The 27,094-nt window shown below is 45.6% G+C and overlaps 1 protein-coding gene across 2 annotated transcripts in view; it reads right to left on the bottom strand.

The window, feature by feature from the left end:
- The window catches only part of CCDC62 (coiled-coil domain containing 62), a 53,406-nt gene that overhangs the window by 7,011 nt on the left and 19,301 nt on the right, over positions 1-27,094 (bottom strand). For both annotated transcript variants that reach the window (XR_001116455.2, XM_003280708.4), the window contains exons 7-11: positions 25,399-25,487; positions 24,287-24,402; positions 20,641-21,369; positions 15,607-15,751; positions 7,332-7,481 (exon numbers count right to left, since the gene is read on the bottom strand). Coding sequence is in view for 1 of the 2 variants with exons in the window: in XM_003280708.4 (XP_003280756.1) it covers positions 7,332-7,481; positions 15,607-15,751; positions 20,641-21,369; positions 24,287-24,402; positions 25,399-25,487 (1,229 nt within the window). In the remaining variant the exon portion in view is untranslated. The remainder of the gene's footprint in view (positions 1-7,331; positions 7,482-15,606; positions 15,752-20,640; positions 21,370-24,286; positions 24,403-25,398; positions 25,488-27,094) is intronic.

Below are 27,094 nucleotides of genomic sequence, written 5' to 3'. Positions count from 1 at the left end.
CCACGAGAAAGGCCAAGAGCCCCGACAGGTAAACACCAACCATCTCAAGCCAGCAATCAGAACGGCCAGGCCCGCGCAGCAGGCACAACTCCAAGCTCAGTTTATGGTAGGGTCTGCTCCCCATTCCTACCCTCGAGGCAAGGAGGAAGCCCGCCATGAGGCAGTGTGTTCAGCTGTGCTTCCTCTTACTCTCGCTCCTTTTTTCTCCTTTGTCTATTTTTAAATTATTGGAGTTTTTCTTGAATAGTTTAAAAGTCAAAATAATAAAAACAGGTATAAACTGAGAAGTCCCGCTTCTGCCTCATCCCTCATGCCTCCAATTGGTAAAATTTATATCATCTCTCCACTGTGTCTTTGTGCAAATATATATTATTTCCATCCTCTTTCTTTTCTTCGTCTTTTTTTTTTTTTTTTTTTTTTGAGACAGGATCTTGCTGTATCGCTCAGGCTGGAATACAGTTGCTCAATCACAGCTCACTGCAGCCTCAAATTCCTGGGCTCAAGTGATCCTCCTGTCCCAGCCTCCCGAGTGCCTGGGACTACAAGTGTGCACCACCATGCCCCACTAATGTTTTTAAAAACCTTTTTTTGTAGAGACAGGGCCTAGCTATGTTGCCCAGGCTGGTCTCGAACTCCTGGGCTCAAGCAATCCTCCGCCTTGGCCTCCCAAAGTGGTGGGATTACAGGTGTGAGCCACCGCCCCTGGCCATCTCCTTACGTATATGGAATGCCATATGAACCTTCAGTATCTTGTACGTTTCTCACTTAGCAATATATCTGCAAATATTTCCACATCCTAGAGCACCTCATTCTGTTCTATGGCTGCTCAGAACTCCACCGTGTGGGCGGATCACAGCTTATTCCCTCAGTTCCCTTTTGCTGGACACTGGGTGGCCTCCTATCATTTGCTATTGTAAAGAAATGCTGCAAAGAAACACGTGTGCCTATGCCATTTCATACACATGCAGAAGTATTCGTGGGAAAGATTCCCAAAGTGACACTGCATCATCAAAGCGTCAGTTCTTCGGTGATTTTTAGAAAACATTGCCAATTTCCCCACCAGGAGGACTGAATCATTTCGTGCTCCCTGGCAACGTGGGAGACTGCCTGTCTCACAGCAAGTCTCTGAATTACGACCCTTGTCTGTAGTGACAGATGGCAAAGCCCTGGAGAAGCAGATACGCTGCTCAGAACTTTACCCTGCTTCCTTATTGCAGAAATTAAGAATTTTTAAACAAAATTATTTGCTTTTTCGGTACCTAGCTGTACTCAGTACAAAGGCATGGGGGGAGGAGTTTGTAAAGCGTGTTGCCAGGTAAATCCCTGTTATTTAAATTCTGTCTTCCCAATATCTCTAGAATCAGTTAATGCACCAGAAAATGTATGATATCTGAAGCCAACAGTTTTTCCAATTAGATGATTTTCTGATTCTAGCTGTAGTTTGTTGACTAAAGAGATTCGGTCATTTTTCCCTTCCTGTAAAATGTAAGGTTGGAATTAGATATCTCTTCTGGTTCTTTCTAGCTCAAACACTCTCAAAAAAATATATTTTTTGAGACAGGGTCTTGCTCTGTTGCCCAGGCTGGAGTGCAATGGTGTGATCATGGCTCACTGTAGCCTCGAACTCCTGGGCTCAAAGTCATGATCCTCCTACCTCAGCCTCCTGAGTAGCTGGAACTATAGGCGTGAGCCACTACACTTGGCTAATTTTTATTTTTTAGCAATGGGGTCTCACTATCTTGCCCAGGCTGGTCTCGAACTCCCAGGCTCAAGCAATCCTCCTGTGTGGTCTTCCCAAAGAGCTAGGATTACAGGTGTGAGTCACTGCTCCCAGCTAATTTTATTTTATTTTTCTTAGACAGTGTCCCACTCTATGGCCCAAGCTGGAGTGCAGTGGTGTGATCATAGCTCACTGTAGCCTTGACCTCATGCTCAAGCAATCCTACCGCCTCAACCTCCCAAGTACGCAGGACTACAGTCATAGGTCACCACGTCCAGCTAATTTTTTTTTTTTTTTTTTGAGACAGAGTCTCGCTATGTCGCCCAGGCTAGAGTGCAGTGGCGCGATCTCGGCTCACTGCAAGCTCCGCCTCCCAGGTTCACGCCATTCTCCTGCCTCAGCCTTCCAAGTAGCCGGGACTACAGGCGCCCACCACCATGCCTGGCTAATTTTTTTGTATTTTTAGTGGAGACGGGGTTTCACCGTGTTAGACAGGATGGTCTCAATCTCCTGACCTCGTGATCCGCCCACCTTGGCCTCCCAAAGTGCTGGGATTACAGGCGTGAGCCACCACGCCCGGCCACATCCAGCTAATTTTTGAATTTTTTGTAGAGACAAAGTCTTGGTATGTTGCCCCAGCAGAACTTGAACTCCTGCCCTCAAGTGATCCTCCCACCTCAGCCTCCCAAAGTGCTGGGATTATAGGTGTGAGCCACTGCACCTGGCCAGCTTTGTCTTTTTTCTGCATGTTCCTATCAGTTCCATTCAAAGTGGCCCTGAGACCCTCTGTGGCAGGTGCTGGGTGCTGCAGCCAGGGTGCCAAGGTGGAGAAGGGTCCTGAGGCGCTCACAGTAAGCAGGAGTCATGGACGCAGTCGCCTGTTGGGTACCTGACGTGCACTCTGATGGAGACAGATACACACACACACATGCATGCATGCACACACACACGTGCAGGCACACACACACAGAGCCACACTAGCAGGACAAAAATGAGGGAGGGATTAATTATATCTCAGGAATTTGACATAAAACCCTAACGAAGAGAAGAGGTTGAGAGAACAACCTGAAGCCACAAGGACAAGGAGGAGACATCTGTTGCTATAATGCTTGTTTGGAAAATATGAATTTGGGCCGGGCACAGTGGCTCATGCCTGTAATCCCAGCACATTGGGAGGCCAAGTTGGGAGGATCACTTGAGGTCAGGAGTTTGAGACCAGCCTGGCCAACATGGTGAAACTCTGTGTCTACTAAAAATACAAAAAATTAACCAGGCATGGTGGCTCACACCTGTAATCCCAGCTACTCAGGAGGCTGAGGCAGGAGAATTGCTTGAACCTGGGAAGTGGAGGAAAGAGTGAAACTCCATCTCAAAAATAAAATACAAATAAAAAAATAGGCCAGGCATGGTGGCTCATGCCTGTAATCCCAGCACTTTGGGAGGCCGAGGCGGGTGGATCACGAGGTCAGGGGATCGAGACCATCCTGGCTAGCACGGTGAAACCCCATCTCTACTAAAAATACAAAAAAAAAAAAAAAAAAGTTAGCCAGGCGTGGTGGCAGGCACCTGTAGTCCCAGCTACTTGGGAGGCTGAGGCAGGAGAATAGTGTGAACCCGGGAGGCGGAGCTTGCAGTGAGCCAAGATCATACCACTGCACTCCAGCCTGGGTGACAGAGCAAGACTCTGTCTCAAAACAATAAATAAATAAATAAAATTAAAAAATAAACTGGCATGTAATCTTTATTCCATCAAAGTTCATGGATCTCATGAATTCTATTCAACAAGTTCTGATTAAAATTATCTGTCCAACAAATCCATAGAGACAGAAAGTAGATTGTGGTAAACAGTGGCTGTGGATGTGGGGTCTCCTTTTGGGGTGATTAAAATGTTCTAGAACTAGATAGGGGTAGTGGCTGCACGATTTTATGAATATGATTTTTAAAAACCACCGAATTGTACACTTTAGAAGGGTGAATTGTATGTAAATAATAAAATGTGAATTCTGTCTCTCTCTCTTTTTGATATAGGGTCTCACTCTGTCACCCACACTGGAGTGCAGTGGCAAGATCACGGCTCACTACAGTCTTGACCTCCCAGGATCAAGTGATCCTCCCACCTCAGCCTCCTGAGTAGCTGGGAATACAGGTGCATGGCAGTGTGTCTAGCTAATTTAAAAAATATTTTTTTGTAGAGGTGGGGTTTCCCAATGTTGCCCAGGGTGGTCTCAAACTCCTTGGCTCAAGTGATCCATCTGCTTTGGCCTCCCAAAGTGCTGGGATTACAGGTGTTAGCCACCATGGCTGGCCTATATCTCAATTAAAAAAATATATATTTTAAAGAAATAGCCAAAGAATGACCGGAAAAGTCATAAAGGTTCTCCCCAGACACAGGGGAAGAAGCAGCCTCACTGCATACATTTAAAGGGATAGCTAAGCACCAAAATAGTTTTGTCATTAAAAACCTTCCTCTGCCCCAATATAAATGCAATGCTTCACTAATGCCTCAGAGACAGCTTGTGAAGAAGAAATCTTCCTAGGAAACACCAAAGTCCATCACGGTTTCCACTCTGAAAAGCTTATATGGCACACATGGCATACTTCGAAAAATTTCTATTTTTGGATCCTGTTCTGCTTTAAGGTAATCTCTGCAACTACCTGTTTAGGCTCATGGCAATGAGCATCTTGATTCTAAAATGATTAATGTTCTAGTTTTGGATCTATTCGCGTCACATAGAAACTGCTCCAGGGAACTCTGAATCTAACAAAATACCACTCTGAAGAAGGACTAAGCAAGAAATGCCATCAGAGAGCATTTTGTGAAATAAGGCAAAGATGTCTGCTCCCCTCCTATTCAACATTCATCTGGAGGTCCTAGCCAGAGCAGTAAGGGAAGAAAATAAAATAAGGCATAAATATTGGAAAAAAGAATAAAACTGTCTCTATTCATGAATACATGATTGTGTAGAAAATCCTAAGGAATCTACAAAAAAACTACTAGAATAGGCTGGCTGTGGTGGCTCACACCTGTAATCCCAGCATTTTGGGAGGCTGAGGAGGGTGGATCACAAGGTCAGGAGATGGAGACCATCCTGGCTAACACGGTGAAACCCCATCTCTACTAAAAAATGCAAAAACTTAGCCGGGTGTGGTGGCGGGCACCTGTAGTCCCAGCTACTCGGGAGGCTGAGGCAGGAGAATGGTGTGAACCCGGGAGGAGGAGCTTGCAGTGAGCTGGGATCGCGCCACTGGCACCAAGGCCTGGGCGACAGAGTAAGACTCTGTCTCCAAAAAAAAAAAAAAAAAACCTGTTAATGGAAGTAATCAAAATTTTAAATTTCTCTTTTAAAAAGACACTGTTAAGAAAAGCCAGGCCAGGCGCAGTGGCTCACGCCTGTAATCCCAGCACTTTGGGAGGCTGAGGCAGGAGGACTGCTTGAGCCCAGGAGTTTGAGACCAGCCTGGGCAACATTGTGGGACCCTGTCTCTACAAAAAATAAAAACATCAGCTGGGTGTGGTTTCGTGTATGTGTAATCCCAGCAACTCAGGAGGCTGAGGTGGGAAGATCACTTGAGCCTGGGAGTTGGAGGTTCAAGTTGGCCCTGCATTCCAGCCTGAGTGACAGAGCAAGACTGTCTCTGAAAAATAAATAAATAAACTGAGCACGGTGGCTCACGCTGATAGTCCCAACACTTTGGGAGGTTGAGGCAGGAGGATTACTTGAGGCCGGGAGTTCAATCAGCCTGGGAAACATAGTGGGCATGGTAGTGCATGCCTGTGGTCCCAGCTACTTGGGAGACTGAGGTGGGAGGATCTCTTGAGCCCAGGAATTTGAGGCTGCAGTGAGCTGTGATCACGCCTGCGAATAGCTACTGCACTCCAGCCTGGGCAACAGAGGAAGATGCTGTCTCAAAAATAAATAAATACACAAAATCAAAATTAGGCTGGGCAGGGTGGCTCACACCTGTAATCCCAGCACTTTGGGAGGCCAAGGCAGGTGGATCACTTGAGGTCAGGAGTTCGAGACCAGCCTGGTAAACATGGTGAAACCCCGCCTCTACTAAAAATACAAAAATTATCAAGGCATGGTGGCAGGCGCCTGTAATCTCAGCTACTTGGGAGGCTGAGACAGGAGAATCGCTTGAACCCAGGAGGCGGAGATTGCAGTGAGCTGATATCATGCCATTGCACCCCAGCCTGGGCAACAAGAGTGAAACTCAGTCTCAAAAAAAAAAATTAGGCCGGGTGCGGTGGCTCAAGCCTGTAATCCCAGCACTTTGGGAGGCCGAGGCGGGCAGATCATGAGGTCAGGAGATCGCAACCTTCCTGGCTAACATGGTGAAACCCCGTCTCTACTAAAAATACAAAAAATTAGCCGGGCATGGTGGCGGGCACCTGTAGTCCCAGCTACTCAAGAGACTGAGGCAGGAGAATGGCGTGAATCCTGAAGTGGAGCCTGCAGTGAGCCGAGATCACGCCACTGCACTGCAGCCTGGGCAACAGAGTGAGACTCTTGTCTCGGAAAAAAAAAAAAAAAATTAAAATTAAAAGTCCATATCTGTTAGAGAGACATCAAGATCATGAAATATTTATGAGTGACATGATATGATGCTGAGATTCACTCTAAAATGCTTCCAGAGAAAATGTGTATGGATGGGGCAAGATAAAATCAGTGGTAGTCAAAGGTAAGTGACCGTGCCATTCTTTCTACTTCAGTGCATATTTGAAATTTTCTTTCTCTTTTTTTTTTCTTTTTTTTAAGACAGAGCTTTGCTCATTGCCCAGGCTGGAGTACAATGGCATGATCTTGGCTCACCGCAACCTCCACCTCCGGGGTTCAAGCGATTCTCCTGCCTCAGCCTCCTGAGTAGCTGGGATTACAGGCATGCGCCACTATGTCCAGCTAACTTTGTATTTTTAATAGAGATGGGGTTTCTCCACATTGGTCAGGCTGGTCTCGAACTCCCAACCCCAGGTAATCCACCTGCCTCGGCCTCCCAAAGTGCTGGGATTACAGGCATGAGCCACCACGCCCGGCCTTGAAACTTTCTATAATAAAATTTAGTTTTTAAAACATTTCTGGCTGGGTGCGGTGGCTCACGCCTGTAATCCTAGCACTTTGGGAGGCCAAGGTGGGTGGATCGCTGGAGATCAGGAGTTTGAGACCAGCCTGGCCAACATGGTGAAACCCTATCTCTACTAAAAATACAAAAATTAGCCGGGCATGGTGGAGTATGCCTTTAGTCCCAGTTACTTGGGAGGCTGAGGCAGGAGAATCACTTGAACCCGGGAGGTGGAGGTTGCATTGAGCTGAGATCGTGCCACTGCACCTCAGCCTGGGCGACAAGAGCAAAACTCTGTACCCCCCACAAAAAAAAATCCCCAAGAATTTATCTTCATATGCCCCAGATCATTAGAAAGAGGAAGTTTGGGTCCAGTGACATCTGATTGTAACTTTTTCCTCCTTAAAACAAGCATGTTCCCTTTCCTCCCTAGAGACACAGAAACTCTCCCTCTAACAGAAAGGCCATCCTGCCGGTGATATTTGCACACCGGTGTTCAGTGGTGTGTTCGGATGTGACAAATATAGTCAAGAGAAAATGAAACGCATACATTTGTGGCACTGCCAGTGAGATTCTCATGGCTGATGGGCAGCAGCGTGCTCAGCTCCAGGTCTGTCACCACCTGACGAGATTCCGCCAGCAAACGCTGGAGCTTGCTTGTGGGCGAGAAACCATCCTGGGAGGGTAACACAATTGAAGCCTACAGGAAATTAAGAGGCACCTTTAAATGCTTAGGTTTACAAACACAAATGCTAACTACCTAGGAATATTGTTTTCTTTTTTTTTCTTTCTCTTGCTCTGTCGCCCAGGCTGAAGTGCAGTGGCACAATCACAGTTGACTGCCTCAAGCTCCTGGGCTCAAGTGATCCTCCTGCCTCAGCCTCTTGAAAAGCTGGGACCATAGGTGTGTGCAACCACACCCAGCTATTTTTTCTTTTGGTAGAGGTGGGATCTCACTATGTTGCCCAGGCTAGTCTTGAACTCCTGGCCTCAAGTTATCCTCCTGCCTCGGCCTCCCAAAGTGCTGGGGTTATAGGCGTGAGCCACTACATCTGATCATCTGTGAATATTTCTTTGTCTTTAGGTGTTACAAAGCAAAGCAGGACATCAAATAGTAGAATAAGAATAACTAAATTAATTCCTTTTCTTTCTTTCTTTTTTTTTTTTTTTTTGAGACAGAGTCTCACTCTGTTGCCCAGGCTGGAGTGCAGTGGCATGATCTCGGCTCACTGCAAGCTCCACCTCCCGGATTCATGCCATTCTCCTGCCTCAGCCTCTCGAGTAGCTGGGACTACAGGCACCCACCACCATGCCTGGCTAATTTTTTTTTGTATTTTTTAGTAGAGATGGGGTTTCACCGTGTTAGCCAGAATGGTCTCGATCTCCTGACCTCATGATCTGCCTGCCTCGGCCTCCCAAAGTGCTGGGATTACAGGCGTGAGCCACCGTGCCCAGGCTCTTTTTTTTTTTTTTTTTTTTGAGACGGAGTTTTGCTCTTGTTGCCTAGGCTGGAGTGCAATAGTGCAACCTCAGCTCACTGCAACCTCCACCTCCCGGGTTCAAGTGATTCTCCTGCCTCAGCCTCCCAAGTAGATGGGGCTACAGTTGCCCACCACCACGCCCGGCTGATTTTGTATTTTTAGTAGAGACGGGGTTTTACCCTGTTGGCCAGGCTGGTCTTGAACTCCTGACCTCCAGTGATCCACCCGCCTCGAACTCCCAAAGTGGTAGGATTACAGGCATGAGCCACTGCACCCAGCCCTTTTTATTTCTTAGAACCTACTCAGTTAAATAATTTGACTTAAACAGAACTTACTACAGCTAATAAAGTAACACCCATGTGATAAAAGAATCCTAGGCATTGGTTAACTCTCCTCAACCAACTTGTCAAGGCTGTATTTAGCATGTCAAAATACTTGCAAAATAAGACAACATTAAAGGCTTATAAGCCTTGAAAAATATGTGGGTATGTGCCTTCATTTATTCCTATTAAATTTCAACTTTGGGATCTGAAGTTTAGCACGAAAATGAGTCACTGCCAACTGCTCTTAAAGGGGCTTAGACTGATTTTTTTTTTTTTTTTTTTTTGGAGATGGAGTCTCACTCTGTCGCCAGGCTGGAGTGCAGTGGCGCAATGTCGGCTGACTGCAACCTCCAACTCCCGGGTTCAAGCAATTCTCCTGCCTTTCAGCCTCCCAAGTAACTGGGAATACAGGCATGTGCCACCAAGCCCAGCTAATTTTTGTATTTTTAGTAGAGACGGAGTTTCACCATGTTGGCCAGGATGGTCTTGATCTCCTGATCTCATGATCTGCCCGCCTCAACCTCCCAAAGTACTGGGATTATAGGCATGAGCTACCGCACCCAGCCCTGAATTTTTTTTTTTTTTTTTTTTTTTTTGAGATGGAGCCTTGCTCTGTCGCCAGGCCAGAGTGCAGTGGTGTGATCTCGGCTCACTGCAACCTCTTTCCAGGTTCAAGCGATTCTCCTGCCTCAGCCTCCCGAGTAGCTGGGATACAGGCACATGCCATCAAGCCTGGCTAATTTTTTGTATTTTAGTAGAGATGGGGCTCCACCATGTTGGCCAGGATGGTCTCGATCTCCCGACCTTAGGTGATCCCCCTGCCTTGGCCTCCAAAAGTGCTGGGAGTACAGGCGTGAGCCACCATCTGATTTTTTTTTTTTTTTTTTAAAGAAAACTTAATTTCAGCCGGGAGTGGTGGCTCACGCCTGTACTCCCAGCACTTTGGGAGGCTGAGGCGGGTGGATCACCTGAGGTTGGGAGTTCGAGACCAGCCTGACCAACATGGAGAAACCCCGTCTCTACTAAAAATACAAAATTAGCCGGGCATGGTGGCACATGCCTGTAATCCCAGCTACTAGGGAGGCTGAGGCAGGAGAATCGCTTGAACCTGGGAGGCGGAGGTTGTGGTGAGCCGAGATCATGCCATTGCACTCCAGCCTGGGCAACAAGAGTGAAATTCCGTCTCAAAAAAAAAAAAAATTCTTACTTTCTTTTTTTTATTTTTTATTTATTATTATTATACTTTAAGTTCTAGGGTACATGTGCACAACGTGCAGGTTTGTTACATATGTATACATGTGCCATGTTGGTGTGCTGCACCCATTAACTCGTCATTTACATTAGGTATATCTCCTAATGCTATCCCTCCCCCCTCCCCCGACCCCATGACAGGCCCTGGTGTGTGATGTTCCCCTTCCTGTGTCCAAGTGTTCTCATTGTTCAATTCCCACCTATGAGTGAGAACATGCAATGTTTGGATTTTTGTCCTTGCAATAGTTTGCTGAGAATGATGGTTTCCAGCTTCATCCATGTCCCTACAAAGGACATGAATTTATCATTTTTTATGGCTGCATAGTATTCCATGGTGCATATGTGCCACATTTTCTTAATCTAGTCTATCATTGTTGGACATTTGGGTTGGTTCCAGGTCTTTGCTATTCTGAATAGTGCCACAATAAACACACGTGTGCATGTGTCTTTATAGCAGCATGATTTATAATCCTTTGGGTATATACCCAGTAATGGGATGGTTGGGTCAAATGATATTTCTAGTTCTAGATCCTTGAGGAATCACCACACTGTCTTCCACAATGGTTGAACCAGTTTACGGTCCCACCAACAGTGTAAAAGTGTTCCTATTTCTCCACATCCTCTCCAGCACCTGTTGTTTCCTGACTTTTTAATGATCACTATTCTAACCGGTGTGAGATGGTATCTCATTGTGGTTTTGATTTGCATTTCTCTGATGGCCAGTGATGATGAGCATTTTTTCATGTGTCTGGTGGCTGCATAAATGTCTGCTTTTGAGAAGTGTTTGTTCATATCCTTTGCCCACTTTTTGATGGGGTTGTTTTTTTCTTGTAAATTTGTTTGTGTACTTTGTAGATTCTGGATATTAGCCCTTCGTCAGATGAGTAGATTGCAAAAATTTTTTCCCATTCTGTAGGTTGCCTGTTCACTCTGATGGTAGTTTCTTTTGCTGTGCAGAAGCTCTTTAGTTTAATTAGATCCCATTTGTCAATTTTGGCTTTTGTCGCCATTGCTTTTGGTGTTTTCGACATGAAGTCCTTGCCCATGCCCTATGTCCTGAATGGTATTGCCTAGGTTTTCTTCTAGGGTTTTTATGGTTTTAGGTCTAACATTTAAGTCTTTAATCCATCTTGAATTAATTTTTGTATAAGGTATAAGGAAGGGATCCAGTTTCAGCTTTCTACATATGGCTAGCCAGTTTTCCCAGCACCATTTGTTAAATAGGGAATCCTTTCCCCATTTCTTGTTTTCGTCAGGTTTGTCAAAGATAAGGTAGTTGTAGATGTGTGGTATTATTTCTGAGGGCTCTGTTCTGTTCCATTGGTCTATATCTCTGTTTTGGTACCAGTACCATGCTGTTTTGGTTAGTGTAGCCTTGTAGTATAGTTTGAAGTCAGGTAGCATGATGCCTCCAGCTTTGTTCTTTTGGCTTAGGATTGACTTGGCAATGCGGGCTCTTTTTTAGTTCCATATGAACTTTAAAGTAGTTTTTTCCAATTCTGTGAAGAAAGTCATTGGCACCTGGCCATAGCCAGACAGTGTTTCACCATGTTGACCAGGCTGGTCTTGAACTTCTGACCTCAGGTGATCCACCTGCCTCAGCCTCCCAAAGTGCTGGGATTACAGGCATGAGCCACCATGCCCGGCCTATTATTATTTTTTAAGACAGGGTCTGGCTCTGTCACCCAGGCAGAAGTGCAATGGCACAATCTCAGCTTGCTGCAGCCTCCACCTCCCGGGCTCAAGCGATTCTTCCACGTCAACCTCTTGAGTGGCTGGGACCACAGGCACGAGCTACAACACCTGGCTAATTTTTGTATTTTTAGTAGAGACGGGGTTTCACCATGTTGCCCAGGCTGGTCTTCAACTCCTGACCTCAGGTGATCTGCCTGCCTCAGCCTCCCAAGGTGCTGGGATTACAGGCATGAGCCACCACGCCTGGCCTGATAAGTGTTTTATTAGCATAGTGCAGAGAGGAGGTAAATCTGGAGAAGTAATTAAAGAAGGGATATTCTACACAGACATAAAGAATAGTGTCTCTTTGGGACTGAATAACTGGCTAGAACTTCTCTATCAGTTGAAAACAAAGGGCCGGGCACGGTGGCTCACGCCTGTAATCCCAGCACTTTGGGAGGCTGAGGCAGGCAGATCACGAGGTCAGGAGATCGAGACCATCCTGGCTAACACGGTGAAACCCCGTTTCTACTAAAAATACAAAAAATTAGCCGGGCGAGGTGGCGGGCACCTGTAGTCCCAGCTACGCGGGAGGCTGAGGCAGGAGAATGGCGTGAACCCGGGGGGCGGAGCCTGCATGAGCCGAGATCGCGCCACTGCACTCCAGCCTGGGTGAAAGAGCGAGACTCCTTCTCAAAAAAAAAAAAAGAAAAGAAAACAGCCCGGGCGCGGTGGCTCAAGCCTGTAATCCCAGCACTTTGGGAAGCCGAGGTGGGAGGATCACAAGGTCAGGAGATCGAGACCAACCTGGCTAACACGGTGAAACCCCGTCTCTACTAAAAAAATACAAAGAATTAGCCGGGCATGTTGGCGGGCGCCTATAGTCCCAGCTACTCGGGAGGCTGAGGCAGGAGAATGGCGTGAACCCGGGAGGCCGAGCTTGCAGTGAGCCAAGATCGCACCACTGCACTCCAGCCTGGGGGACAGAGAAAGACCCTGCCTCAAAAAAAAAAAAGAAAAAAAGAAAACAAAGCTATAAATATATGGTGGTTTAGTGTGTGAAAAGATGTACAACATTGTTAGTCATTAGGGGAATGCAAGTTAAAACCACATTGAGATACCTCTTCATACCTGTTAGAATGTCTGGAATTTAAAAATTGACCATAGCAAGTATTGACTGGAATCTGGAGCAGCTGGGACCGTCATACAGTGATGGTGGGAATGTAACTGGTATAACCACTTTGGAAAACATCTGGCAGTTCCTTAAAATGTTAAATATACCCCAGCACTTTGGGAGGCTGAGGCAGGAGGATTGCTTGAGGTCAGGAGTTTGAGACCACCCTGGGCAACATAACAAGACCCCATCTCCACAAAAAATGCAAAAATGAGCTGGGCATAATGGCTCATGCCTACAGTCCCAGCTACTTGGGAGGCTGCGGTGGGAGGATTACTTGAGCCCAGGAGTTTGAGACTGCAATAAGCCAGGATTGCGTCACTGCACTCCAGCTTGGGCGACAGAGCAAGACCCTGTCTCTAAAAAAAGAAAAAAAAAAAGGTTAAATATACACCTACCATATGACCTAGCTAGCATTCCATTCCTAGATAAACGATGTCTATACAAAAAAAGTGTCTATACAAAGACTTATTTTACATGAATATGCAAGCAGCTTTATTTGTATTACCCAGTACACCAGAAACAATCCAAATGTCCATTGACAAGTGAATGGCTAAATCACTGTGGTAATAGCGTGGTGCAGAAGTAATTGCGGTTTTTGCCATTACTTTTTTTTGTTTTTAAGATTGAATCTCGCTCTGTCGCCCAGGCTGGAGTCTAGTAGCATGATCTTGGCTCACTGCAACCCCCGCCTCCCGGGTTTAAGTAATTCTCCTGCCTCAGCCTCCCAAGTAGCTGGGATTACAGGCACACACCAGCACACCAGGCTAATTTTTGTATTTTTAGTAGACAGGGGGTTTCGCCATGCTGGCCAGGCTGGTCTCGAGCACTTGACCTCAAGTGATCCGCCTGCCTTGGCCTCCCAAACTGTTGGGATTACTTTTAATGGCCTGCCATTACTTTTAATGACAAAGACCATACTTACTTTTGCACCAACCTAATATATCCACACAATAGGATACTTGTCAGCAACAAAAAGGAATTATTTATACACACAGTCACATAGGTTAATCTCAAGATAATTACACTGAGTGAAAGAAACAAGAGGGACACAAAAGTTTGAATGCATTTATATAAAATTCTAGAAAATGCAAATTAATCTGTGTTACAGAAGACAGATTAGTGAGTGGTTGTCTGGGAATAGGGAGGGACGCACAGGGCAGAGGAAGAATTCCAAAGGGGTTTGGGTGTAATGAATGTGTCACTATTAGTCTGTCACATACAGACTAATGTGTGGTAAATGGGATTTCACTATATAAGAAAATGTCTGGGCTGGGCGCGGTGGCTCATGCCTGTAATCCCAGCACTTTGGGAGGCCAAGGCGGGCGAATCACGAGGTCAGGAGATCGAGACTCTCCTGGCTAATACGGTGAAACCCCGTCTCTACTAAAAATACAAAAAATTAGCCAGGCGAGGTGGCGGGCGCCTGTGGTACCAGCTACTTGGGAGGCTGAGGCAGGAGAATGGCGTGAACCCCGGGGGGCGGAGCCTGCAGTGAGCTGAGATCGCGCCACTGCACTCCAGCCTGGGCGACAGCAAGACTCCGTCTCAAAAAAAAAAAAAAAAAGAAAATGTCTGGCCAGGTACAGTGCCTTGTGACTGTAATCCCATTAGTGGGATGAAGATTTCAATTTGCCACCCTGGTGTCTTGGTAAATCATAGATGTTAGATGTTTTCCTTTTTTTTTTTTTTGAGACAGAGTCTCGCTCTGTTTCCAGGCTGGAGTGCAATGGTGCAATCTCGGCTCACTGCAAACTCCGCCTCCTGGTTTCAAGCGATTCTCCCCCCTCAGCCGCCCAAGTAGCTGAGATTACAGGCACCCGCCACTACACCCGGCTAATTTTTGTATTTTAGTAGAGATGGGGTTTCACCATGTTGGTCAGGCTGGTCTCGAACTCCTGACCTCAGGTTATCTGCCCACCCCGGCCTTCCAAAGTGATGGGATTACAGGCGTGAGCCACTGCGCCCAGCGATGTTTTCCTCTTTTATGTTTTTAAAATTTTATTGAAATAAAAAATAGAGGCAGGGTCTTGCTATGTTGCCCATGCTGATCCTGAATTCCTGGGCTTAAGCAATTCTCCCACCTTGGCCCCCAAGAGTGTTGGGATTACAGGCATGAGGCACTGTACCTGGCCACACATTTCTTATATAATGAAATCCCATTTACCACACATTAGTCTGTATGCATGTCTCTGCAGATAGAGAAATCTGTAAGCAAGCCCACCAACATGTCACCTGGGTCTCTCTAGACACTGCCAGGGGTTGCCTATTTGGAGGAAGGGACAGCTGAGACCAGGCAGTTAGGTGATATCTACATTTCTGTATTGTTCTTGTGGTTTGTTTCTCTTTTTCTTCCCTTTCTTTTTATTTTTACAACCAACATGTATCAAGTTGCCAAAAAAAAAAAATACAATTTTTCTTGAAAGAAAAAAAAGTAGTCCCAGCATGGTGGTTCACACTTATAATCCCAGCATACTTTGGGAGGCCAAGGCAAGAAGATCACTTGAGCCCAAGTGTTCAAGACCAGACTGGGCAACAAATCGAGACCCTGTCTCTACAAAAAAAATAAGAAAATTAGCTGGGCATGGTGGCATGTGCCTGTAGTTGCAGCTACTTGGGAGGCTGAGGCAGGAGGATCTCTTAAGCTCAGGAGGTTGAGGCTGCAGTGAGCCATGATTGCACCACTGCACTACAGCCTGGCTGACTGAGTACCCTGTCTCAAAGAAACAGAACAAAACACAAAATAATAAAATAAATAAAATGATTGCCTTAAAAGCATCTTAAAATCCTAGAATTAAAAAAAAAAAAACGGAGGAATAGCCAAAATAAGCAAGCTACCAGTGGTTGCTAGAGAAGCATTAAAAGCCTGTTGGTGAGAGGCCTGGCTTGAGTAAGCTGGGGATTTCTAAGCAAAATACGAACCTTTTCATTGAATGCTGGTGCATCTTTGTAGATTAACAAACTCGTAGGTGAGTTCTTTTTATCGGAAAAGGACTCTGTCTCATCTTCTCTCAAGGTAGATTTTGAAGAACCCAAAGAGTGGGAATCTTGGATGGCAATTAGCTCACTATGAATAAGAAAACCCAACAAAAACAAATATCTTAAAACAGTATCATACATAGATCACTCTTATACTCAAAAGTATCTTAAAAGGACAAAGAAGTGTTTTTGTTATTGAAGCAGCTCAAGTTTGAGTAGAACATTATAGCTTGGAATAGAATATTATAAGTTAATGCATACCTTTTGCAAATAAGAATTAAAACAAGGCTGGGCACGGTAGCTCACGCCTATAATCCCAGCACTTTGGGAGGCTGATCCGGGTGGATCACGAGGTCAGGAGATCAGGACCGTCCTGGCCAACATGGTGAAACCCCAGCTCTACTAAAAACACAAAAATTAGCTGGGTGTGGCCGGGCACGGTAGCTCACACCTGTAATCCCAGCACTTTGGGAGGCCGAGGAGGGCGGATCAGGAGGTCAGGAGATTGAGACCATCCTAACATGGTGAAACCCTGTCTCTACTAAAAAATACAAAATATTAGCTGGGTGTGGTGGCGGGTGCCTGTAGTCCCAGCTACTCGGAAGGCTGAGGCAGGAGAATGGCGTGAACCCAGGAGGCAGAGCCTGCAGTGAGCCAAGATCGTGCCACTGCACTCCAGCCTGGGCGACAGAGCAAGACTCCGCCTCAAAAAAAAAAAAAAATGAGCTGGGTGTGGTGGCACGTGCCTGTAATCCCAGCTACTCAGGAAGCTGAGGCACAAGAATTGCTTGAACCCAGGAGGTGGAGGTTGCAGTGAGCCGAGATCATGCCACTGCATTCCAGCCTGGCGACGGAGCGAGACTCTGTCTCAAAAAAAAAAAAAAATTTAAAAAAAATTATTAGGTAAAGGTAACTATAGAATAAAAAATGTTCTCCCAAAAAATACAGTGAAATGAAGGTTCTAGAGATAGGATCATCTAAAAGGGAGGGAAAAATTAAAACAGACTAATTCTCAAAAAAAAAAAAAAGCTGGCCGGGTGCGGTGACTCATGCCTGTAATCCCCATACTTCGGGAGGCCAAGGAGGGCGGATCACCTGAGGGTCAGGAGTTTGAGACCAGCCTGGCCAACATGGTAAAAATCCATCTCTACTAAAAATACAAAAATCAGCCAGGCATGGTGGCATGCGCCTGTAATCTCAGCTACTCTGGAGGTTGAGGCAGGAGAATTGCTTGAACCCAGGAGGCAGAGGTTGCAGTGAGCCGAGATCGTGCCATTGCACTCCAGGCTGGGCCACAAGAGCGAAACTTCATCTCAAAAAAAAAAAAAAAAAAATGGAACCAAGTGCAATGACTCATGCCTGTAGTCTCGGCTACCTGGGAGGCTGAAGTGGGATCACTTGAGACCAGGAGTTAGAGGCTGCAGTGAGATATGATTATACCACTGCACTCCAGCCTGGGTGACAGCGAGACCCTATCTCTAAAAAGAAAAAAAAAAACAAAACATGGAATAAGGTTATACTTGTGAACATTTTAGGTTTTCAGTTTGTGAGATTGATTTTTGTTAATGGCTTTGTTCATTTATTTATTTTTGTTATTGTTAGAGATGGGCCATCCTGTTGCCCAGGATGGCCTTCAACTCCTGAACTCAAGAGATCCTCCTTGTTTTGGCCTCCCGAAGTATTGGAATTACAGGCATGAGCCACCTCACCTGACCAATGACCTTTTCTTTTAAGACCGAGTCCCATTCTGTTGCCCAGGCTGGAGTGCAGTGGCATAATCTTGGGTCATTGCAACCTCCACCTCCTGGGTTCAAGCGATTCTTGTGCCTCAGCTTCCCGAGTAGCTGGGACTACAGGTGTGCACCACCATGTCCGGCTCATTTTTGTATTTTTAGTAGAGATAGGGTTTCACCATGTTGGCCAGGCTGGTCTCGACCTCATGACCTCAGGTGATCCGCCTGAGTTTGACAGCAAAAGCTGTTCTGGAACAGACCAGAGGCACTAGAACTGCTTCCTTCCCTGTAACCTACAATGAAGTGAGAACAGGCTGCCCCCGGTTTCTCCCTGCACGGGTAAACCTCTGTTTGTCAAATGGAATGCTGGCACAAATGTGAACATTTTAGTTAGATAATAAAGTAGGTACGCAAGTTCTTACAATCTATGGAAAAATAGAAAAACATAATTATCTTTCTACTTAATCACGTATTTGTCATGTGATATCTTGGCATCCGTCTCTGCTGGCAGAACAGGCAATCACTTCAATCATTTTAAGTTGGTGAGGTCAAAAGGGCCTTGAAAGAAACTCTGAATGTAAATCTGAACTTATTTCATACATTAAACTTAATCCTCTATGCTCTTAAAACTATCTGACATAAGCCTGTCCCTTAATATATGAGTGTCCTTGTTCAGTAGTGAAAAATAGGCATTGTGCCCTGATACTTGCAATTATCCAAAGATCCTTAAAGACCAAATATGAATAGATGACATTTAGTGTGACGACCGACTTTTTAAAATAATTTGCAACTGGCAGAATGACTATCTGCATGACCTTTAAACAATTCAAGTTTCTAAAAGGGCCAAAGGAAATAAACAAAATACAATTAAAGAGCCAAAGGATACTCCAAATAATTAAGCACTAGAAATAAATTTTAATCGTAAAGTCCTATAAAGCCAATGTAATGATTAAAATACGCCTCTCAATATAGAAACTTCATCCTTTCTGTAATTTAAGATTGAAGAGCTATGCTTTATTTAAAAATAGCAGACATTATTATGATGCCACTCACATACAAGATTAACTATTCCAACAATAAGACAAGCTTGAATAAGGCAGCATATGCCTTATTCTCTTAAATTTTCTTCTCTTAAAAAAACCAGTAACTTACCAGCTTGTTAAATACAAGTATCCTCTTTCCTGAATGATTTTCTTTTTTTTTTTTTTTTTTTTTTTTTTTTGAGACGGAGTCTTGCTCTGTTGCCCAGGCTGGAGTGCAGTGGCGCGATCTCGGCTCACTGCAAGCTCCGCCTCCCAGGTTCACGCCATTCTCCTGCCTCAGCCTCTCCAAGTAGCTGGGACTACAGGCGCCCGCCACCACGCCCGGCTAATTTTTTGTATTTTTAGTAGAGACAGGGTTTCATCGTGGTCTCGATCTCCTGACCTCGTGATCCGCCCGCCTCGGCCTCCCAAAGTGCTGGGATTACAAGCGTGAGCCACCGCGCCCGGCCGATTTTCAAAAATTAAGGAAGTTTGGGCAATGTAAAGTCTCAAACAGATATGAAATGAATGAACACAAAGGCAGGCATGGTTGGATATGTAAATATACTAAGTGACCCTGGATAAGAGCTGAGAGATGCCGGGGGTGGTGGTTCACACCTGTAACCCTCACAGGTGAAAAAGATTGCTTAAGCCCAGGAGTTCAAGACCAGCCTGAGCAATATCGTACCACCTCATCTCAATCTTTTTAAAAAGAGCCATGACAAATGTTTTTGAAATAGAGTCTCACTTTGTTGCCCAGGCTGGAGTGCAGTGGCACAATCATAGCTCACCACAGTCTCAAACTCCTGAGTTCAAGTGATCCTCCCACCTCAGCCTCCCAAGTAGCTTGGACTACACGTGTTTGCCACCCATGCCCAGCAAATTAAAAAAAATTTTTTGTGGAGATGGAGCCTCACTATGTTACCCAGGCTAGTCTCAAATTCCTGGACTCAAGTGGTCCTCCTGCCTCAGCCTCCCAAGTACTGGGACTACAGGTGTACACCACCATGCCCAGCTAACTTAAAAACAATTTTTAAAAAATGTGTAGCGGCCAAGTGTGGTGGCTCATGCCTGTAATCACAGCAATTTGGGAGGCCAAGGTGGGTGGATCACTTGAAGTCAGGAGTTCGAGACCAGCCTGGCCAATATGGTGAGACCCCATCTTTACTAAAAATACAAAAATTAGCTGGGCATGGTGGTGTGTGCCTTTAATCCCAGCTACTTGGGAGGCTGAGGCAGGAAAATGGCTTGAACCCAGGAGGCGGAGGTTTCAGTGAGCCAAGATTGCGCCACTGCACTCCAGTCTGGGCGACAAAGCTAGTCTCCATCTCCAAAAAAAAAAAAAAAAAAAAAAAATGTGGAGATAGGGTCTCGCTATATTGCCCATGCTGGTCTCAAACTCCTGGCCTCATGTGACCCTCCTGCCTTGGCCTCCCAAAGTGCTAGAATTACAGGCATGAGCCACCACAATGCACCAAGAGACATTTTTTTTTTTTTTTTTTGAGATGGAGTCTCGCTCTGTTGCCGAGGCTGGACTGCAGTGGCGCGATCTCGGCTCACTGCAAGCTCCGCCTCCCGGGTTCACGCCATTCTCCTGCCTCAGCCTCCCAAATAGCTGGGACTACAGGCACCCGCCACCACGCCCAGCTAATTTTTTGTATTTTTTAGTAGAGATGGGGTTTCACCGTGTTAGCCAGGGTGGTCTCGATCTCCTGACCTCGTGATCCGCCCACCTTGGCCTCCCAAAGTGCTGGGATTACAGGCGTGAGCCACCGCACCTGGCCTAAGAGACATTTTTATATGGGGTCTAGGTAATGCCATCTGGACCAGAAATGGTCAGCGTGTCAGTTCGGAATGGCTTCTGGGGTGAGGAATGCTCCAGGGTGGCATTCCACCCTGTGCAGCGATCCACCCGTTTGCTTTTTAATAAAACATATTTGCCCAAGTCATAACAACTGGTTTTGTTTTTAAACAAAACCTTTGCCTCAGAAGCCGTCCTCAGTATAAACGCGTCCCTGGAATCTAACAGAGCCTCTATAGTTAAAGACTCAACAGTCCATGCTGTGATGAAAAGAGGCAACCATTGGTCCTAAGGAAGATTTCTGTTAGCAAACATGGCTTCTGGATTAATAGTAGGTATGGCGTGGCTTCCGTCACCCTTTGTATTTCTAAATACTGGCATGTATGCTCCGTGGGTGTTTACAGATGTGAACGTTACTCACCTTGCCGGGGAGTCATGTTGTATCCCACAGATGCTTTCTGAACAGGTGCACCCAGATTTGAGGCGGACAATTCTCTGCATTTTGGAAGCCTTGAAAATACTCATCCACTCCACGTCAGGCATGTGGCCTGGGGCTTCAATTATGAAGTTACTCGGGTGGCAGCACTTGGAGTCACACATGCCACTTTCGCCCAGACAGGCTTCATTTTTCTGGCAGCATGAGACTTCGGACCTTTCCATCTGATCTTGACATTCTACATCCAGCTTTTCTGGATGTTTTGAACTTGGACAGTTGGTCAGGCCCAGGTAAACACTGACATCGTGCCACTGCTTCTCATCAGATAAAGTGGGCATTTCTGAGGGTTGTTTTCCTTCGTTCTGAACCCCAGTGCCATGACATTTTGGTGATTTTGCATGGATCTTGCACAGTGTAATTTTGTTGTCGGGTTCAGTCTGGGTTTTTCCTCCCAGAGACCAAGACTTGTGTTTCTCTACTAAGTCTTTGGTAAATATGGATGACAGCGTAATTACACTTTTCTCCCCAAATGCAGTATTGATCTGTCGTTTCTTCTCTTTGCATTCATCATCACAAGAGCTCTTGTCTGACCTATTTTGCTGAAACAACATGGCTTCAAATTTCTGGTCCTTAAACAGTGACTTCTGATTTTTTTCCCTCTTAATATCGACTTTTGGGTGGTTATTTTCAAGGTCTGATAAACACATGTCTCTGCTATGGTGGCATTAGAAAAAAAATGGAGGTTATAAGATATACTTGATGCTATAATTCTAAACATTTCACCCAAAACTCAGTAGAGCTAAATCCCAATGAGACTCATTTGTCTGAACCTCAGAGCCCAATTCCAGCCCGACCTTCTCCAGGAAGCCTTTCTGACCACCAAGCCCACATCCCCTTTTCCATCCTCACCTCTTATTGCACTTACTGTCTATATGAGAAAAAAAGAATACTACAGAAATGTGACAAAACCTTTTAATAAATCTTCCTTTAAAATTTTTCATGTCACTTGTATTGTATTCAGGTATTCTAATCTGCATCATTCTGATATCTTAGGAAATATAACTCTGTCTTTCCATAATGCTATAAACTATTTTATGCTTAAAAAAAATTTTTTTTTTAGGCCGGGTGCAGTAGCTAACGCCTGTAATCCCAGCGCTTTGGGAGGCTGAGGCGGGTGGATCACCTGAGATCGAGAGTTCGAGACCAGCCTGGACCACATGGAGAAACCCTGTCTCTACTAAATATACAAAAATTAGCTGGGCGTGGTGGCGCATGCCTGTATTCCCAGCTACTTGGGAGGCTGAGGCAAGAGAATTGCTTGAACCTGGGAGGCGGAGGTTGCAGTCAGCCGAGATCGCACCATTGTATTCCAGCCTGGGTGACAAGAGTGAAACCTCGTCTCAAAAAAAAAAAAATTTTTTTTTTGGTAGAGACAGGGTCTTGCTATGTTGCCTAGGCTGCTCTTGAACTCCTGGCCTCAAGTAATCCTCCTGCCTTAGCTACCGAAAGCACTGCGATTACAGGTGTGAGCCATGGCGCCCAGCCCATTTTAAGCTTTTAAGGAATAACCTCAACTCATCTAGTACCTCCTAGAGGCAACGAAGGTCAAAAAGGAGAAAGACAGCCTTGGCAACACGACGAAACCCCATATCTACAAAAAAAAAAAAAGTAGCTGGGCATGGTGGCGCACGCCTGTGGGCCCAGCTACTTACTTGGAAGGCTGAGGTGAGAGGATCGCTTTAACCCAGGAGGTGGAGGTTGCAGTGAGCTGAGGTTGCACCACTGCATGCCAGCCTGGGCAACAGAGCAAGACCCCACCTCAAAAAAAGGAAAAAGGAGAAAGAGCCAGTATGTTAGGGGCTTCTGCCTGCAAGAAAACTCTGAGTTAGTCTGGTGTCTGGTGGCAGTGGCAGCAGCTAGGACCCAGAGCCACAGGCCACAACCCCCCTCAGAGGGCCCCAAAGGAAAGTGAAACAAGTGCAGCGGAAAGCAGGGTGGCCCCAGCCACACACCACACACCTGGGGCGATCCCTGCAGTGCTGCAGCTACTAAGCCCTGCTGCTCTCAACTCCATTCTCCCAGGGAAAGTCGCTGCTGCAACCCAGTCCAGCCTCCATGGTTCCAACCAGCCATGGGGAGCTTCCCTAATCCCTCTCCCTTTCAAAGACTTCTTGTAACATTTCAGCTTAGAAAAGTAGACTAAGTTGAGCTGTGGTACAGTTATATGCCTGTTAAATTAAACCACGCTTTATATGTTTATATTTTAATTTTACAGAAGCCAATTTAATTCCCACACTGCTTGTTGTGGGGAAGGGAAGATGTTTCCTATTAACGAGGCAAGCAGGAAAATCCAGTTAAGGGCGCAGATCACCCTCGGTGGAGTGGGGCTCCTACTCAGCGATCAATGCATTCCTTGGCATTACTTCTTTTGGGTAAGTGCCATGCCCTATATACCTACATGTGCCCAAGTCCTAGCCTAGTGTCCAAACACTGAATGCTGGATGGATGGATGGATGGATGGATGGATGGATGGATGGATGGTCAAATGATTCATCTCTGTAGTGTCTACTCTAGCTCAAAGCCTTCTACACAACAGAAGGGAAAATCAGGTTAAAGAAATTTACTTCTATCCAGTGGCTAAATCAGGATCATGACTAAAATTCTTAGATCGGGTCTTCCTGCGACTGAGGATTATGACAATCATTATTAGCTCACATACATTTATTTTATTTATTTATTTATTTATTTATTTTTTCATACAGAGTCTCACTCTGTCACCCAGGCTGGAGTGCAGTGGCGCGATCTCAGCTCACTGCAACCTCTGCCTCCCAGGTTCCAGCAATCCTCCTACCTTAGCCTGCCGAATAGCTGGGACTACAGGCGCCTGCCACCACGCCTGGCTAATTTTTTTGTATTTTTGGTACAGATGGGGCTTCACCGTGTTAGTCAGGATGGTCTCGATCTCCTGACCTCGTGATCCACCTGCCTCGGCCTCCCAAAGTGCTGGTATTACAGGCATGAGCCACCGCGCCAGGCCTATTATTTATTTTTTGAGACGGAGTTTGGCTCGTCACCCAGGCTGGAGTGCAATGGCGCAATCTCAGCTCACTGAAACCTCCACGTCCGGGGTTTAAGTGATTCTCCTGCCTCAGCCTCCCAAGTAGCTGGGATTACATGTGCCCATGACCACGCCCAGCTAATTTTTATATTTTTATTTATTTATTTATTTTGAAACAGAATCTTGCTCTATTACCAGGCTGGAGTGCAGTGGCGTGATCTTGGCTCATTGCAACCTCCACCTCCCAGGTTCAAGCGATTCTCGTGCCTCAGCCTTCCGAGTAGCTGGGACTACAGGCACGAGCCACTATGCCCGGCTAACGTTTGTATTTTTAGTAGAGATGGGGTTTCACCACGTTGGCCAGGCTGGTCTCGAACTCCTGACCTCAGGTGACCCACCTGCCTTGGCCTCCCAAAGTGCTGGGATTACAGGTGTGAGGCACCGTGCCTGGCCACATTTATTTCCTACCATATGGGGAATAGTAGTCAGTACTGGCCAACAGTAAGTGCACAGTAAATACTGACTGATGGAACATAATACAAGATTATATTAATTGCATCTTGCTAAGATTACCTGGAGTCCAGGGCCTTTGATTCCTTCATCTTTGAGTCATACATCTGTATTAATTCCTGAGAATTTTCCACATTGAAATTAAGAAACTGCAGATCATTCTGTTGTTTTACATAAATCTGTCATAGATATTGACAAATCAACACGAAATGTAATAACAAAACTAAACTGGGCCGGGTGCAGTGGCTCACGCCTGTAATCCCAGCACTTTGGGAGGCCGAGGGGGGCGGATCACAAGATCAGGAGATCGAGACCACGGTGAAACCCCGTCTCTACTAAAAAATACAAAAAAATTAGCCGGGCGTGGTGGCCGGCGCCTGTAGTCCCAGCTACTCGGAGAGGCTGAGGCAGGAGAATGGCGTGAACCTGGGAGGCGGAGCTTGCAGTGAGCCGAGATTGCGCCACTGCACTCCAGCCTGGGTGACAGAGCGAGACTCCGTCTCAAAAAAAAAAAAAAAAAAAAAAAACTAAACTGAACCAACAATTTGGCACTTTCCCTGAAACAGTTCACAAATCCTAAAACAGGTCAGATAGTTACTAGAGAAATATGCTAAATATGTCTGCTTTTAATTTTCCTTTGTTAGCACTAAGATTTGCTAGGATAGCTGGACTCCCAACCTTTGATCACCACAAGCAAGACCTATTTGCTGTACTAAACATGATATACAGGCTGGGTGCGCTGGCTCACGCCTGTAATCCCAGCACTTTGGGAGGCTGAGGTGGGCGGGTCATGAGGTCAGGAGTTCGAGACCAGCCTGGCCAACACAGTAAAACCCTGTCTCTACTAAAAATACAAAAAATTGGCTGGGCGTGGTGGTGGGCACATGTAATCCCAACTACTTAGGAGGCTGAGGCAGGAGGATCGCTTGTAACTGGGAGGTGGAGGTTGCAGTGAGCCGAGATCAGGCCATTGCACCCCAGCCCGGTTGACAGTGCGAGACTCTGTTTAAAAAAAAAAATAAAAATAATAAAAATAAATAAACATGATATACAACTAATGTAGTTAGGATTCCAAACCACCAATTAAACAAAATCGACGGGCATACATTTTTCCTAATTTGCTATTTGTTTACAAACATTTCTTATGTAATAGAGAAGGATGATTGGGGACATACCTGTCTCAGAATGTGCAGTTCTGAATTTGTGCGTTCTTGCTTTGACTTCGCAATATTAAGCAATTCATCTTTCCTCTTTTCTCTCTCTACTATTTAAGAACAAGTATTATTAACATTTTTCATCAGCTGTATCAACACAAACCTATTTCCAACAATTTAATGCTCGGCTAACATTTTTGTTGTTGTTGTTTCTGAACTTAAAAATAGCAGAATGGGCTGAATGAAGTGGCTCACACCTGTAATTGCAGCACTTTGGGAGGCCGAGGTGGGTAGACCACTTGCGGTCAAGAGTTCGAGACTGGCCTGGCCAACATGGTGAAACCCCATATTTACTAAAAATACAAATTTAGCCAGGTGTGGTGGTGCATGCCTGTGGTCCCAGCTACTTGGGAGGCTGAGGCAGGAAAATCATTTGAACCTGGGAGGTGGAGGTTGCAGTGAGCAGAGATTGCGCCACTGCACTCCAATCTGGATGACAGAGTGAGGACTTTGTCCCAAAAAAAAAAAAGAAGTGATTTGTAGATTCAGGGATTATTTGTCTTTCCTTTTGTGGGGGATAGAATAAGGGTGATTTCCAAATCTCTATACTTAATACATATTACTTTAATTATTTATTTTTAAATTTTAAAAGATAAAATATTTTTTAAAATAGAGATGGGGTCTCACTATGTTGCCCAGGCTGGTCTTGAACTCTTGGGTTTCACCATGTTAGCCAGGTTGGTCTCGAACTCCTGGCCTCATGTGATCTGCCCAGCCTCCCAAAATGCTAGGATTAGGGGCATGAGCCACCACGCCAGGCCAAAACCGAGACATTTTAACAGTGGAAGTGATATCCGTAGTGTATCTGACTCAGTGGGTCTCAATTCTACATGCCTTTCATGTTAACAGCATCCAAGCAGGGTGTACTCCTAATGTTTAAATAAACCTGTTTTGTTATATTCCCAGCTACTTCGGAGGCTGAGGTGGGAAGATTGCTTGAGCCCAGGAGTTTGAGACCAGCCTGAGTCAACACAGCAAGACACTGTCTCTTAAAAAAAAAAACAAAACTTGTTTTGGATACAGCATGGTCCCTAAACAAAAGCCAACTACTTTATCTGGCCCTCAGAGTAATTTTAAATATATCTGAATGTTGGCCAGTGGGGTTGTCAGGGGGCGGTGGGGGAGGGCAGGTGGTCAAAGAAAAAAAATATATATATATATATATATATATTTGAATGTTGCCTTAATCTCTGGTCATTTCATTTCATTTTATTTTGAGACGGAGTCTCGCTCTGTCGCCCAGGCTGGAGTGCAGTGGCGCAATCTCGGCTCACTGCAAGCTCCGCCTCCCGGGTTCACGCCATTCTCCTGCCTCAGCCTCTCCAAGTAGCTGGGACTACAGGCGCCCGCCACCACGCCCGGCTAATTTTTTGTATTTTTTTAGTAGAGACGGGGTTGCACCGTGGTCTCGATCTCCTGACCTCGTGATCCACCCGCCTCGGCCTCCCAAAGTGCTGGGATTACAAGTGTGAGCCACCGCGCCTGGCCAATTTCTGGTTTTAGAATAATCTACTTTTGCATAAGAGGCAATGCCACTGTAAATACAAATGTTTCCCTAGTTCAGATAGTTTTCTCCATGGCTGGGTTTAGCTGAGAGATCCAAGTGGATTGGGTCTGACTATTTTCACAAGTTGGCCACAGAAAACAAAGAGGTAAG

Source organism: Nomascus leucogenys, chromosome 10 (genome assembly GCF_006542625.1).
Source record: "Nomascus leucogenys isolate Asia chromosome 10, Asia_NLE_v1, whole genome shotgun sequence".
Taxonomy (NCBI): Eukaryota; Metazoa; Chordata; class Mammalia; order Primates; family Hylobatidae; genus Nomascus; species Nomascus leucogenys.
Note: the sequence above shows the minus strand (reverse complement) of the source record. Positions and strands in the feature narration are given on the sequence as shown.